The sequence below is a fragment of the Eptatretus burgeri genome, chromosome 13 (assembly GCF_056783735.1).
Source record: "Eptatretus burgeri isolate ZD-2024b chromosome 13, Ebu_testis_v1, whole genome shotgun sequence".
Classification (NCBI taxonomy): domain Eukaryota; kingdom Metazoa; phylum Chordata; class Myxini; order Myxiniformes; family Myxinidae; genus Eptatretus; species Eptatretus burgeri.
In genome coordinates this window covers 32,709,213-32,722,692 of record NC_140973.1, presented here as the reverse complement: position 1 = coordinate 32,722,692, position 13,480 = coordinate 32,709,213, and the positions used below count along the sequence as shown (strand labels likewise).

At 41.4% G+C, this 13,480-nt stretch overlaps 1 protein-coding gene across 3 annotated transcripts in view; it reads left to right on the top strand.

The window, feature by feature from the left end:
• Window positions 1-13,480, top strand: part of LOC147014205 (protein WWC2-like) — a 145,849-nt gene that overhangs the window by 75,455 nt on the left and 56,914 nt on the right. For all 3 annotated transcript variants that reach the window (XM_085851974.1, XM_085851973.1, XM_085851972.1), the window contains 2 exons: window positions 220-462; window positions 9,945-10,034. In XM_085851974.1, the coding sequence (XP_085708100.1) occupies window positions 220-462; window positions 9,945-10,034 (333 nt within the window). The remainder of the gene's footprint in view (window positions 1-219; window positions 463-9,944; window positions 10,035-13,480) is intronic.

The window sequence follows — 13,480 nt, the reverse complement described above, 5'->3', positions numbered from 1 at the left end:
GTAGCATTCAGTATTTGATATCGGAGAATGTACAGTTGCTCTTCATAATGCAAGAATTTTGTTTAGTTTAGGGTTGCAATTTTTTTCTCAACCTCTTAGAAATCCACAAACATATTTGTGCAACCAATATAAATGCCTTGCAAGTAGTCAATTAGTCATGCATACATAAGACTACTGGTATTAGAAACATAACACGAAGAGCCTGGTATGTATTTCCAGGCTAGCCAATATCCAGATTGAGTTAGCCAAGTTGGAGGCTGAGGCTTGTCCTGGAGCAATTGAGGCTGAACGTGACCGCTTGCTGCTCATGCATGAAAAAGAAGAGCTACTTCGGGACCTGTGCCAGTCCAGGCTACACAAGCAATTGCCCGATGAGACGCAGCAGTGCAAGGTAGAGCGTCGGCGATTGGAGGAAGAGTTGCATCAAGCACTAACAGCCAACAGTGAGGCTCTCACACGCAGGTGTGTTTAGTCTGCATGCAAAGTGAAGCAATTGAGAGCATTTGCCTTGATTTACTTTTCCTTACTTCTGAATTTATGTATTGTTTTGTAGTTCAGTATCACACATAAGCTGCTTGTATCACACATTTTCCCAGTAATAAATGATTCATCATGTCAGACAGGATTGTGAATAGATAGTGCACTTACCTTTGAACTGACTTGTCTGGGCTTTATTTTGGATACAAAGTTGAGGTTCACAGAAGAATTATAACACACCAGAAAGCAGGGATAAATACCAACAGTTGGGTACAAGGACAGAACAGTGGGACATTTTTAGGGGGAGCAAGAGAAGGGGGATACAGGGGGTGAATAAGCTGTATACAAGCTCAAACACAGCAAGAAAGGATGACTCGAAATGAAACGGCAATCCATGTAAAATGGAGTGAGTGTTTGTATGTACTGTTGAACCCTGCTTTTTCACGGATTAGTTGTTCATGGATTCATTATTTGCAGACCCCGTGCATTCACCATCTATAAAATGTGACCTGCTTCTAGATTTGCGGCCCTGTGCTTCGCATGTTTTTTGTGGTTTCGTGGTGGGGGGTGGGGAGGGGGTTGCAGGTGTATTTATGGGTTTTTTTTGTGGGCGTATTTGCAGTTTTTCACAGGATTTTTGTTTTTCCCTTATGAATCACAAACTGCTGGGAACCTGTCCGTCCTTTTTCCATTGAAACAACACCCCGCTATTCATGGATTCGCCATTCGTGGCATTTTCCAGGAACATATCCCCCGCGAATAGTGGGGTCCGCCAGTGCTGTATGTGTTTATGTCTGCTGTTTCCCCATTGGTTGGACAATTGAGATAACGCCACTTACAATTATAACCTTTAAAAAAATCGCACTTCTGCCATTTTGGGAAAGCCTAAGATTCGGAAGTGTCATGTTCATAATTACCATGCCCCCTCTATAAGTTTTCTGTTCAGTGCAAACCAACCGAAGCACTGTTAAAAGGATCATCAACAATCGAAAGGTTAGACCCAACAGGCAGCATGGGCCTTGTGAAGGCGAACGTACATGTAGGCCTCAGGCTTCAGGCCTTTGGTGTCAGTATCTGGGCCAATGCCATTGGAATTATCAGAGCTATATAACAACCCACGATGTACAGTGTTATATATGCACATAAACAGTCAGTATGTTTTTGCTTCATCTACGTAACCTGGGTTATTTTTATTTATTTTCGGAGCTATTGAGGTAGTGGTCTGTTGCCTATACACTGCCCAAATAATGGGATGCATCAGAAGTACATGTTAACGATTCTTTTCATACCGTGAGGTATATAGGGCTGCCGAAGAAGTTTCATTTGGCGAAGGAGTACAGTCCTTGAAATATGGAGTACAGTCCATTTGGCGAAGGAGTACAGTCCTTGAAATATGGAGTACAGTCCTTTTTTGAAATATTTTGTTCACCCGAATAAAATTGCAAAACCCATGCAAGTGGTTACGTGTAAGTGCAGTGTAAACATATGGATGGATGTATTGCCCTCTTCCTGAGGTATAAATTACGAGCGGGCACCCCTGCCGTCTGGGCAGGAGTACCCATCTCGACCCACTGAACACGAATGGCCACTTTGTGTCCGGGGAGTCAAAGAAACGTGAAATTGTCAGGGATAACACCGCCATAAATATAGTAATCTTATTAAAACAGGAATAAAACACAAAAATAATCAAATGAATGACCAAAACATTAGTGATAAATTACAATTTCAAATAAAAACAATAAAACAAAGTTCACAAGTTTAGATAAACAATCATCCATATTTCACCAAAAAAAAAATAAAACATTTCACAGTTCTCGTATGAAAAAAGCCAATTCCACAAGAGAAAAAAAATTAGTGATTGACAAGTGATAAAACTTTCAGAAGTGAAAAATTTCATCGAGATTTTTTTTTTGACCCTGGAACCGTTCCTGATATGCTCGCCCCATTTCCTCTTTGAATTGCCGTACTGAAGGCTTGTAGAATAAACGATGTGGAACGGTGCTCTTCCAGTAGCAACGCGGACACGAATTCCAACATCCTTGATGAGGTTGAGCCCGTTTGCCCCCCCAAGGACTGAATGTCTCAATGCAAATGGGAATAACTTCATAGTTCTCCCTCAAATTGGCGTATTTGGTGAGTTTGTGTGTTTCTACCATTTGGGCAACCTTGGTTGGTGTAGATGATGATGATGATGATGATGTAGAGAAATCTCATTGAGCTACGGTGTCACTGCATGTGAAATCCCAAACCAATGTCCTGCCGTTTTTCCAGGGGAAAAATGGACGCGACGTTGGGTCTCTTAGTGTCGACCCTGGAAACTCTGGTTCCCAAACAGAGGGCAAGTTCACAGAAGGCCCATTTGATGAGGCCATTGAATTGATGATGGCAAGGGAACCTGCTGGCACCTTTCTTGCAGCTGCTGAGATCATGCACCCCTGAGGAGTTGCGACTACCGTGCCGCAAATACAAGTATGAGGGTGTCACAGAGGTGAACCAAGTCGAAGGGCACACACCATTTTCAGCTGATAATTGTCCAACGTTAGGCTGAGAGAGGGGATGGGGATGGCATTCAGCCAATCTGCTGAATGTTCAGAGGCTGTTGCTAGCAACCTCGCATGATCTTGGTCTGAGTATAAACAAGAGAGCAGGGTTTCAAATTATTGCATCCACAAAAGAGTGTTCCAAGCGGATTGGCTGGGATCCCGCAAATGCCGACACCTCCTTTTTCTGTCCACTGTGTACAGGTCCCTCTCAAATCAGAATAATCATCCTGAGAAACGTTCTGTGGCAGTAAAGCATCAACCGGTAGTTTACAAATATTGGCTGAAGAAAGAAAAAGCTGGCAGGGACAAATCGTAAGCAGATTCAACACCTAGATCACTGTTTATTTGTTGGCAGTGAACATTGCGCCCATCTTGATTCTGACAGCTTGGTGTTCAAAACATTTTCCAAGGCTTTTTTCAGTTCCAAATCATAGGAAAAAAAGCACGTTGCTGTCAAAGCATGGAGCTGACTGCAAGAACAACAACAATTTCGGAATTGCGAGTTTTTTTTTTCCGCAAAAACAAAGCGTCCTGGGCATCCAAATAATTTAGCCTACTCGTCATGCATCGCAAATCATTGAGTTTGCTTTCAAGCACTTCGTCCGTTGCACTGCTCCGCAAAGGAGAATCCAGGAGTGCCATTACCTTGCTCTCAACAAGCTTAATTTCAGGGACAATTTCACGGAACTTGTTTAGGATGGAGATTTTGTTGTTCATGTCCGAATGCAAAACTCTCAACTCATGCTTGAGTGTGTTGATTTTTCAAGCCCAGAGAATGTTCTACGTCGATGATATTTTCGAAGTCGGCCAAAACTGTTGTACAATCCCCGCCCAAGGTTCCATCATCCAAATACCAAACGTTAAACTCGTTGGCACAGTTGTTGATAAGGTCTTGGTGCTTTTAAAAAAAAAACACATCATGCCGGATCGTGTTGAAAGCGTTCTTGAAATCGATCTTTCGGACGTTTTCCTTCAATTAGGAGTTGCTGATGAATGTTCTACTCGCATGTGTGACCACTTCTGCCTCCGAAGGTAGTCTGATGCCAACTTATGAGGCACAAACTTTGAAGAGCAATTGGTGGACAATTTGTGCATGCATACTTTGCTCACGAGGTGCCCCAATGTTATTCCAATTGCAATTGGCTTAATACCACCATCCGGTTTAGACAGCGCCAAGAGAGTAGTCCCAAATAAATACGCGCGTACATTTTCTGGGATGTTGCTGCACAAAATAATATTGTTGCTGATCTTCATGATTGCATCCGTTAAGTTAATTGCCACATCACTGAGGGACTCGGCTGTCAGGTCTTTCAGGTGTTGGGGCAGTAAGCCGTCCGGGCGTCCCACCGAACCGTTTTTAAAAGAAAAAAAATGGCCTGTTTGACCTCGTTTGTGGAGAAAGCCATGTTTGCTGAGATATCTGCCCCCGGAGGTGCAGGTGGCAGTGAAGAATCTGTGTGGTTGTGGGTGGTTATCTTGCAATCTCTGTACCACTTCCGATGACGGTTCTATGATCGATGCATCTGTTGATACTAACCTCACTGCCCTCTTAATATCTCCCACTGAAATCTGAGAAGAAACTAGTGATGCAATTGATTGATTGGACGATTTCATCTTGGTATTCTTATGCCCATTCGATGGAATTGTTTTGGAAGTGGCGCAGTGAGCAGAGAAATTGCATATCTGGCGATTTTACAATGGAGGCCAGTGATTTCGAGATATATATATATATATATATATATATATATATATATATATATATATATATATATATATATATATATATATATATATGTTTATAATTTTTTTTTTTTTTTTTTTTGCTGCCATGGCTGGGGCGAGCAAGGCAAGCTCAGACAAGCAAGGCAAGTCTGGGAGCTAGGTGAGATTTGTTCAACATAGAAGGTGCAGAAGGTTTCGGGTGCCAGTGCTGTGGAATTAGGTTAGGGGAACCCAAAAACCCGATTCTTAAGTTATGCCAGTGGTGGGTGGGGTGGGGGTGCCACCCCAAAACGCACCCCAAATTGTATTTGTTCAACATGAAGGGTGCAAATATCACACCAGTGTCATTTGGTAGAGGAAAGTACACTGAATGAGAAAATTGAACTTAAGAATGGGATTTGTGGTGGAGAGGGTACTTAAGAACGAGGTTAATTAACTGCTAATAAGACATTTCTTTAACATAAAAGGTGCAAGTCTAAAACCAACATTAAAATTTACCCATACACAATATAAGTTTTATTCATCAACTTAAGAATGTAATTGGTGGTGGAAAGTGGACTTAAGAAAGGTCAAAGTTCACGGATGAACCATTTTTACTTAATGACCCTTTTTGCAGGTTTTCAATTCACAAGTTCACAGAAATGTTGTTTATAGAAAGATGCAACAGGGTCACATACAAAGTCAATAAATCTTGGGCCACCAGTCTCGGTAAAATGTAATTTTATAACGAAAATCGCACTCTTTTGACCCCTTTAATGAATTAAAATTTTAATTAACATAAAAAGTGCGAGGATGACACCTTGCATTTAATGTGGATTAGAATGATACTATGTATGATCACTCACTTAAGAATGATATTTCTGGATATATTAATCGGGGAGAGAAATGTCATCATTTCATAACTTGGTGCATGTTTACCACTTCTTTGTCGATGACGGGGAGGTTGTCCGAGAGGAAGTAGGCGAGCTTAAAACCAACCAGGAAGAGGCCGACACCCTGATCTGTGCACATGTCAAATCAATTGCCAAGGAGATTGACCACACTTGCAATATTGTCATTAGGGGATCTGACACAGACATAGCCGTCATCCTCCTCTACCACTGCGGGGATATGGCTACACGGATTGGATGGATGTTGGAACATCATCAGGAAATAGTTGCAGATACATTGACATCACTGCCATTGGTGCCAGCATTGGACAGCCTCTCTGCTCTGCCTTACCAGGATTCCATGCGTTCACCGGATCAGACTACACCTCCTCTTTCCACGCAAAGGGAAAGGTTTGCCCCTTTGCCCAGCTTGTGAAAGACAATGATGCCCGGAAAGCATTTTCAGAGATGACCAAAGGAAAGATAACAGATGAAGACAGAGACACCCTGAACAAATTTACAACAAGATGTACGGTCTAAAGGGAAAAGATGTCTCACTCAATGACCATCGTTACAACATATTTGAAAAGACATAGACCAAAGGTCAGAGCTGAGAACTGCCTAGCGAAGCTGAAGGGCATTGACGCCAGCCTGATTCCTCCCTGTGAATCCGAGGTTTCCAAACACATAAGCAGATCATCATTCCTGGCAAAGATGTGGGCCAATGCTGACAAATCAGAAATCTGCCAGCATCCATCATCAGCTGATGGGTGGGAGTTGGTGGATGATCAATATGAAATCACTTGGTTCGACGGTTCTCAACTTGCAGATTCTTTGACCCCAGACGAAGATGATGCCTTGGATCCAGAAAGCTCTGATGACAGCGACTTCAGCATTTCTTCATCTGATGATGAAGACGGCCTATCTTCTGATGAAGATTAGTTGTGCGGTAGCTGAAATGAAACAAACACCAGGTCCTAGCTCTGCGCAATGCATGATGCCATGTTTACCCTCAGTGCTGGTAATACAATGCAAATTGTCCTTTAGCCTGGTACAGAGTGACTGAGCTCACAAGCAATGTTAAATAATTTTTCAGAATATCACAAGGGATGTTCAATATCATCACCAGTTTGCGACCTGTCATTGATTGATGCCAAATGGTCTATTGATGTTGAGTTGATGTCAATCATGCCAACTGGTCTATCTCCATCTTAAGTACCTTTACCACCATACTAATCTATGTACCCATTTCAAACTTTAGGGGCTGGTTTCACTGTTGCATCTTTCATGTTGATTGCATTTTTAATTAGGGGTAACTCGGTGCAAACTTACCTTCAACCCCTTCTTATGTACCTTTACCACCAGAAATATCATTCTTAAGTGAGTGATCATACATAGTATCATTCTAATCCACATTAAATGCAAGGTGTCATCCTCGCATTTTTTATGTTAATTAAATTTTTAATTGGTTAAAGGGGTCAAAAGAGTGCGATTTTCGTTATAAAATTACATTTTACCGAGACTGGTGGCCCAAGATTTATTGACTTTGTATATGACCCTGTTGCATCTTTCAAAAACAACATTTCTGTGAACTTGTGAATTGAAAACCTGCAAAAAGGGTCATGAAGTCAAAAATGGTTCATCCGTGACATTTGACCTTTCTTAAGTCCACTTTCCACCACCAATTACATTCTTAAGTTGATGAATAAAACTTATATTGTCTATGGGTAAATTTTAATGTTGGTTTTAGACTTGCACCTCTTATGTTAAAGAAATGTCTTATTAGCAGTTAATTAACCTCGTTCTTAAGTACCCTCTCCACCACAAATCCCATTCTTAAGTTCAATTTTCTCATTCAGTGTACTTTCCTCTACCAAATGACACTGGTGTGATATTTGCACCCTTCATGTTGAACAAATACAATTTGGGGTGCGTTTTGGGGTGGCACCCCCACCCCACCCACCACTGGCATAACTTAAGAATCAGGTTTTTGGGGTCCCCTAACCTAATTCTACAGCACTGGCACCCGAAACCTTCTGCACCTTCCATGTTGAACAAATCTCACCTAGCTCCCGGACTATTAGGAAAGAGAAAAGTTTTTCCAAACCCTCCAAGGAGTTTTCAAGAATGACATTGTTAAGTAAACCTGTGAGAACTTTTGTGTTTAGATTCTGGATGCTTTAGACACACGTGAGGGAATTTCCAGTTGTGTACTGGTTTGATTTGTGGTGTTCACTGAGGAAATCTCCAGCTTGCAGCACAGGCCCATCCCTGTATCCAATGAATCTGCTTTCCTTTTGGTGAGTTTCACACAGTGGAGATGAAACCAATTTGAGCAACTGCCGGCAGCCTCCACACTGGCCGACATGCCATTGTAATTATAGAGTAATTACCAGGATGAGTCACGATATGAGGAAGGCACGTTATAAAGACTCCGCATCGCAATCACCTCAACGCAGTGGCCAATCAATGAGTGAAGGGAAAACCCGGCACACCCAATTGGTCAGTGCCAATCAACGAGTGAATATTGCCGACATAGCTACAGCCACCCAAGCTCTATTTAACACTTCTGCCACCGAAGGTGAAGGAGATTGTTTTCACCCATTTCTGTCTGTTTGTTTGTTTGTTATCTTGCCAAAACGAAGTTTTTGCAAGATATGTTAGTCAGCTTGTATGTTGTTTTTTTTTTTTTGTTTTTTTTGGTCTGTAATCACGTTTAAAAAATTCTGCAGAGCACAGTTATCATCGGAAATTTTTGTAACTTCGCATATCAGAGGCCTATAGAGGTCCCTTTCAGCGCATAAAATTTTGAAGGTCAAGGTCACTTTGTCGCAAATCAGGGGAGTCGACGAAACCCTTATTTTTTGAGTAATTTTGATCGGATCGTCTTTAAACTTCATGGGAATATAGTTCATGGTCTGGCGCTCAGGTGATTAATTTTTGGTGGCGATTGGCCTTGACCTTCATGGTTAGTGCCTCAGGTCAAACATATTTGACCCCAAGGTCAAATTTTCAAGTTTTAGGAACCATATCGTGTAGCACCTCAAATTGAACACCTCGATGAGTGCTTTCTAGATATGTCAAGCTTGAGACATTATGACGTCATTTGGTGACATTATGAGGCAAAAGCATATTTTTCATGGTTACTCTGTTGAACTATTCTCATCGGAATCTCTCGTAGGCAGATATTCCTCAAGTAGTCGCTCCTGGTGGATAGCAGCTCTGTTCACCTCAGTGTGACCTTAAAGAAGTCACACGTGGTCACTTTTTGGCAAGATACGGGTCACCCTGCGGGTGACTGGTTTATTTTTTTATTTATGTGTTTGTTTGTTTGTGTGCAGGATATCTCAAAAAGTTGTGGACGGATTCGGATGAAACTTGGTGGACATGTTGGGTGTGTGACAAGGACGAATTGGTTTGATTTTGGTGAAGAGCTGAATCCGAATCTGGATACGAGAATTATTTAATTTTTAAAGTGATTCTTCACCATTGATCAGGCCAAAACGATATAGTACGGTATTGCATGATATTTCAAAAATGTATTGGGCCCGATATGTTCTCGTGGATCAGGCATTCCGTGGCGGAGGTATGTGCTCCACCGAGTGCCCTTCTAGTTACAGTAGAGACCGTCATGATTCGTATATGAAGGTATGTGTGCATAATAATGCAAAATAGTTGTTTTTGAAACATGACATTTCCATGTATTTAATTTTGGTTGCTTTATGTCAACAGTCATCATGTGATTTTATATATATATATATATATATATATATATATATATATATATATATATATATATATATATATATATATATATATATATGTCTTGTACCTCGTTAATTGTTAACCTCATTTTGATTGACTTGTTTAATGCCTCATTTCCCTGCTGGATGACTTTAACTGCTGCAATGTATATCTTTTTTCTGATTTCACTCCAGTATTTGGGATTCTAATCCGGTCAATTGCTATTCTCGTTTACTTTATTTTATCAGAGGAAAGGTTTCCTTGAGAGCAAATCATTTTTCCTACCATTTACGTATTCTGCCTGGTGTTGGCCTAATGGTTAGGGTGGTGGGCTTTAGGATCCTGAGTTCAAATCCCACTTTCCTGTTGAATTAATACCAGGTGGGGTTGACTCTGCCTGTCATCCTAATGAGGTCGGAAAAATGAGTGCCAGCTTGCTGGTATCCTGTGTCAGCTATTGGACACAATCCTGGACAGGTCGCCTCTCCAAGGAGACTGCTTAGGCAGCACCAACGCTCTGCCCAGAGTATGGTCCCGATGGATGGATGGATGGATGGATTTACGTACTAATGCCCCGCTCTGTTTGCAGGCTTCAATTACAAGGTAAAAGAAACAGTTTGCTGAGGCAATTGGAGGAGGCAACACGACAGGCTTCTTATCTCCACTCTCAGCTGAAGAGGTGAGCAGTATTCAGTTGAGTCTCATAGCCGTGTTTATGCATTGTACCTTGGGAATATTGTTTTCCTTACATTGTCATTTCTTCGCTGTCGGTTTGTCAGAAGGCCCATTGTTCTTTATTTGATCTGTGTGTAACCGGCAGTTGGGGCTAGTCCAAGCTTGGATATATTTAAAAGACAAAGAACAAGCGATACATAAAATATGCCGACACTGCGCCGTTCACAGCAAAGCCAATGATTACTGCCTCCTCTGCTGCTCCCTTGAGTTCTTATTCTCCCACTAAACCTTTTATATATACTGAGTCTCACAACACTACTACAAACTAGTCATAATCAATTGATGGTTCTATAACCAGATCCACCGAGAAATTGCTCATTAACACGATCTTCTTTTTGTGCATGGCAGCTTGGCTGCCGGGTAGCTATAATTTTGTTGGGGCACGTCTGTGCCGCTGATGCTCTGTGCCTATACCAGTACACTGGTACTCATTTTACCAACCTCAGAAGGATGACAAGCTGCGTGAACCCCACCTGTTGGTAATTCAGCGGCCAACGGGGCTCAAACTCAGGACCCTAAGTTCCCACCCCAGCCACCTTTACGTTAACATGATTATGGTTCAAGATCTTGGAGAGAGAGAGAGGTGGGGGTGGGGGGGGGGGATTGTGGCAGATGTTTAAAGGCACACACAATGATGAAACACTGAGATGACCATTTATAGCTGGGTCAGGACTCTAACCCAGGCTAGACAGCTTAGAACGAGTCTGCGTACCTCTCAGCTATCCTGCCATGATGTTAACAAAACGTTTCTTTTTTTTGTTGTTTTTTTAATACGTATTTATCTATGCCGAAGTGACAGGTCGTAAAATGAAAGAAGATCGTCTGAAAAGGGGAAACGTGGTGTAAAATAATATTGCACATTTTAAACGGGCCAGCCATCCCCCGATACACCGCAGAACAAAGTGGGGCCAACGCAGGTGAGTATCTCCTGAACATAGTTAAAGTCGATCGATATACAGTGACCGTGCGAATAATGTCGAGGGGTCACAACGTGGCTTAAGCACTCCAACAAAATGATTGATAAGGAACGGCTCGCTTGGCAAGCGATTAGCGTTTGCCGAGCCATCATATTAAACACACACTTCGCGGAGATGCCTGAAATGTCAAATATGTCCGAATTAAACAAATGAACACTTTTTTTTTTTGTTTTTGTTTTTGTTTTTTAGCAGTCCGAGCTGCTGCTAAGTTCAATTCTGGACCTTAAATTTTGTAATTCAGCTTGGTGTAAGGGTTTCTCGAGGTTTTGGCATGTGTGGAAATGAAATAAAGCCAAGAACGCTGGTGCGTCTGGGTGTTTATAAGCATGACAATGCAGCCAGCGATTCGTAGCTATGATGATCAGGCATTCGATAATGAGAGAGAAAAGTGAAAAAAATTTTTATCGCTAAAAATCAGTGCGGCCTGTTCGAAGTCGAAGCATGGCTGAACAGGCCAAAAAACATGGCAAATTAAGACACCAGCAAGGTAACATTTGATGCGCCTCAGGGGAGAGCGAGGTGACGCACCTGATAAAGCATATAATTAAATAAGGCCGTTAATTATGTCCAAAAGGGGTATTTTAATTAACCCAAACACCCAATTTTCACTCGTGCACTTCCTTGGAGTTCCCTTAGCATGCATGCAAAGTTTCAGGCCGCTAGGTTTCATCGTTTTGGAGTTATTCACAAGATGCACACTGACTCACTCACTGACTGATGCACACTGACATTTATTAACCTCCGCCATCGAAGATCCGAGGTTACTGTTTTCACCCCTTTCTGTTTGTTTGTGAACAGTATTACGGAAAAACTCGTCGACGGATTTCGACGAAACTTGGTGGGGGGATTAGGTATGGTCCAAGGATCATGCCATTAGATTTTTTGACTTGGTCCAAAGTCCAAAGCCCGCTATGGCGGCCATTTTGAAAAAATAATTGAATTTTTTTTTTTGCATTTCTACATGTTTTAAGTGATTTCCACCACCCCCTCCAAAAAAAAAATTTAGAGAAAAAAATTTTTTGCAACTTTTTTTTTTTAACAAAATTTCGATTTTTTTTTTTATCCCCCACCGCGTGGCGGAAGGGGGATATTGTCACCCAGGGCGTCCGGCTGTCCGTCCAGCTGTCCGTCCGGGCGTCAACATTTATAGCTGTGAGTGCGATACTTCATAAACTGTTCACCATATCGATTTGAAATTTGGGTCACACATGTACCACGTGAAAAGGAAGGACCCTATTGATTTTGGACGTGGCCGGATCTAAGATGGCCGACTGGAGCGGCCATTTTGAAAAATATATTTTTTTCGCCATATCGATTTGAAATTTGGGTCACACATGTACCACCTGAAAAGGAAGGACCCTATTGATTTTGGGCGTGGCCGGATCCACGATGGCCGACTGGGGCGGGGTCAACATTTATAGCTGTGAGTGCGATCACTCATAAACTGTTCACCATATCGATTTGAAATTTGGGTCACACATGTACCACCTGAAAAGGAAGAACCCTATTGATTTTGGGCGTGGCCGGATCCAAGATGGCCGACTGGGGCGGCCATCTTTAAAAAAATTTTTTGTAATAAATGGAAACACGCTTATCTGATTTAAATTATTTTTGGTTACTACGTTCCTCACCCCTGGGGAACTTTTTCGAGATGATGACCAAATGGTGTCTTGTTTCCAATTCACCTCCCTCATTATCTGGAATATGTATGTCTTTTTCATTCAATGGCAGGGGATTCCCCATCTCTGATGGTATATATTTTTTTGCATTTCTACATGTTATAAGTGATTTCCAACAAAAAACATGCCAAAATTATAATTGCGGCTGATTTTGGAACTCCAGGTGGATATACCCATGTAAAATCAATTTCTGGCTCAAGGAATCTAGTTATGACGAATGAATTGAGCATGTAAAAGGGAAAGTTGCAAACTATAACTCTGTGAGCACTGTTGACGTCAAATTGAATGAATAGGATATTAGGTTCACTTGAGTGACTAGCAGTATTGGCGGCGGAGGTTTTTGCACTCTACCGAGTGCTCCCCCTCTAGTTAGTATATGTGTGTAAATGTATATGTGTATAAATGTATATGTGTATAAATGTATATGTGTATATATATATATATATATATATATATATCTATATATATATATATATATATATATATATATATATATATATATATATATATATATATATATATATATATATATATATATATATGAGGAACCACAAGGAGGAGTGATGTAAGCGACATTTTTTAATGATATGATGATGATAGGGGAAGGGTTAAAATAGTGCTATATGGCATTAACTCCAAAATGGCCGATGTGTCCCTTGCATCACTCCTCCTTGCGGCGCCTCATGTATGTGTATATATTGTTCCATGTGTAATCACAGGGTATGCAAGTGTGA